This window comes from Mesitornis unicolor, unplaced genomic scaffold, assembly GCF_000695765.1.
Source record: "Mesitornis unicolor isolate BGI_N332 unplaced genomic scaffold, ASM69576v1 scaffold8783, whole genome shotgun sequence".
Taxonomy (NCBI): domain Eukaryota; kingdom Metazoa; phylum Chordata; class Aves; order Mesitornithiformes; family Mesitornithidae; genus Mesitornis; species Mesitornis unicolor.
Genome location: NW_010175295.1, coordinates 64,434 through 66,267, shown reverse-complemented (window position 1 = coordinate 66,267; position 1,834 = coordinate 64,434). Strand labels below are relative to the sequence as shown.

General features: G+C 40.0%; 1 protein-coding gene across 2 annotated transcripts in view; it reads left to right on the top strand.

The window, feature by feature from the left end:
- Positions 1-59: 59 nt before the first annotated feature.
- NCAPG (non-SMC condensin I complex, subunit G) overlaps positions 60-1,834 on the top strand; it is a 26,242-nt gene continuing 24,467 nt past the window's right edge. For both annotated transcript variants that reach the window (XM_010181331.1, XM_010181330.1), the window contains exons 1-2: positions 60-170; positions 776-979. In XM_010181331.1, coding sequence (XP_010179633.1) covers positions 60-170; positions 776-979 — 315 coding nt within the window. The remainder of the gene's footprint in view (positions 171-775; positions 980-1,834) is intronic.

The window sequence follows — 1,834 nt, the reverse complement described above, 5'->3', positions numbered from 1 at the left end:
TCCTGGAGTGCCTCTGCGCTACGGGAGTCGCGCCGTGACGGCCCCATTTCTCTGCAGCCATGGGAGCGAAAAAGAAGCTTCTGCAAATCAAAGAAGCCTTTCAGCTGGCCCAGAAGCCTCACCAGAACCAGGCGAAGCTTGTTGTGGCTTTGAAGAAAACCTACGATCAGGTATGCCCGCCCTTGGGGCGTGCCGGCGACTGGGGGAAGCGGTGATCCGCCGGTCTGACGGGAACATGGGGGCGCTCAGCAACTGCTCTGCTTTTCCTTCAGGAGGCAGGGGGCCTCTTTGACCTTGTGCCCTCTAAAACAAGTATTGGGGCCGGTATGGCTAAGAAGAGTCCTGCGACTTAAAATAAAGACAAAACCCCAAGCCGCACGCTAAACTATAGTAAACAGTTGTTTCCTGCGAACATGGGTGCAAGAACGGCCCACGGCAGGTATTAATGGTGTTGCTGGAAAGTGTTTGGATACCCGAGAAGTCGGTGTGGCACATGGTAGTAATGGATGAGGGTGTCGATTGCCGTCCTGAGACCTGTTAGGAGGTAAATGCAAACTCCAGAACGGAGCAGAGCGATCAAGGCTGTGGAGTTAAAGCAAAAAATCCAGTGAAGAGTGTGCTACGGCGGGTGTATTCGAACTGCTGGCGTTAGCACTTTAAAAATTTAAATGGAAGCTGTCAATTATACAACCGTTTATTTTATTTTTCTGTGGTACTGCTTTTGAAAGATGAACCCAGTAGTTATCTTTTGTTGTGGTTTGATTTTTTTTTTCAGTTGGAAGCTAAGGAAGATTTTAATGAAAAATTCATTCATTTCCTTAAGTATGCTATGATAATCTACAAACGGGAACCAGCAGTGGAACAAGTGATCAATTTTGTGGCTAAATTTGTTACTTCGTTTTATCAAATGGAGAAAGAGGATGACAGTGAGGAAGAAGATAGTTTGCTTCTGAATTATGTGTTTAAATTTCTGCTTGAGGTACAGTAACACTTATTATTAAATCTTTAACAAAATGAATGGAAACTTCATGCAGCGGGGAAAACATGCTGGCTCTTGAGATACCTGCAATGTAGAACATAAAAAGTGATAGCAAGGCAAAGCTAGTTCTTAAGAAGCTAACACCATGTCTTTGAAACTCAAAAAGTTCACCACAACACCCCAGTAACCCAACAACTGGATTTCAAAAGTTAGGCCTGTGAGAAAATATGAACTGTTTTCTTCTTTTTCTGTCAGATGTGTGTGTGTGGCTTTGCTATAGGTGCATTTATAACTCAGAAACTGTGACAGTGTTGTGGAAATGAACTTATACTGTTTCTTTTGTAAGTAAAAATATAAAGAAGTCTTTCATACAAGTATGCTCAGCATATGCATTATTCCTGTCTGCTTGTTGCAAGTGTTATATAGAAAGAAGATCAACAGTTCCAATAGCATGATAACACAAGTAGAATTAAATTTTCTTAAACTAGTGTTGTGATATCGAAAAATTTATTGATCAGGCCAAGATCAGGATTCATAATTGCTATTATGTTTTTTTCCTTCTTCTAATGTTTTATGGAGACAGAGGGGTAAGTTAGCTAATGTACTGTAGTGGTAAGCATGTTTCTTCCTTTGTGAAGGCATTGCTAATTATGTGAAGTGCCACTGATAAAAGTAAGACCATAATTATTTTCCAGTTCTGTGACTTCTTAATCTTAAAAATTAACTTAAATAGGAAAAACTTTTGAAATACAGACGTGCGTATTTCATATACTGCATAGAATATTAATTACATGTGTGTATTAGTAGACTTACATTGGAAATGAGAAAAGTATGAGTATAAGAATACTTTTTTTT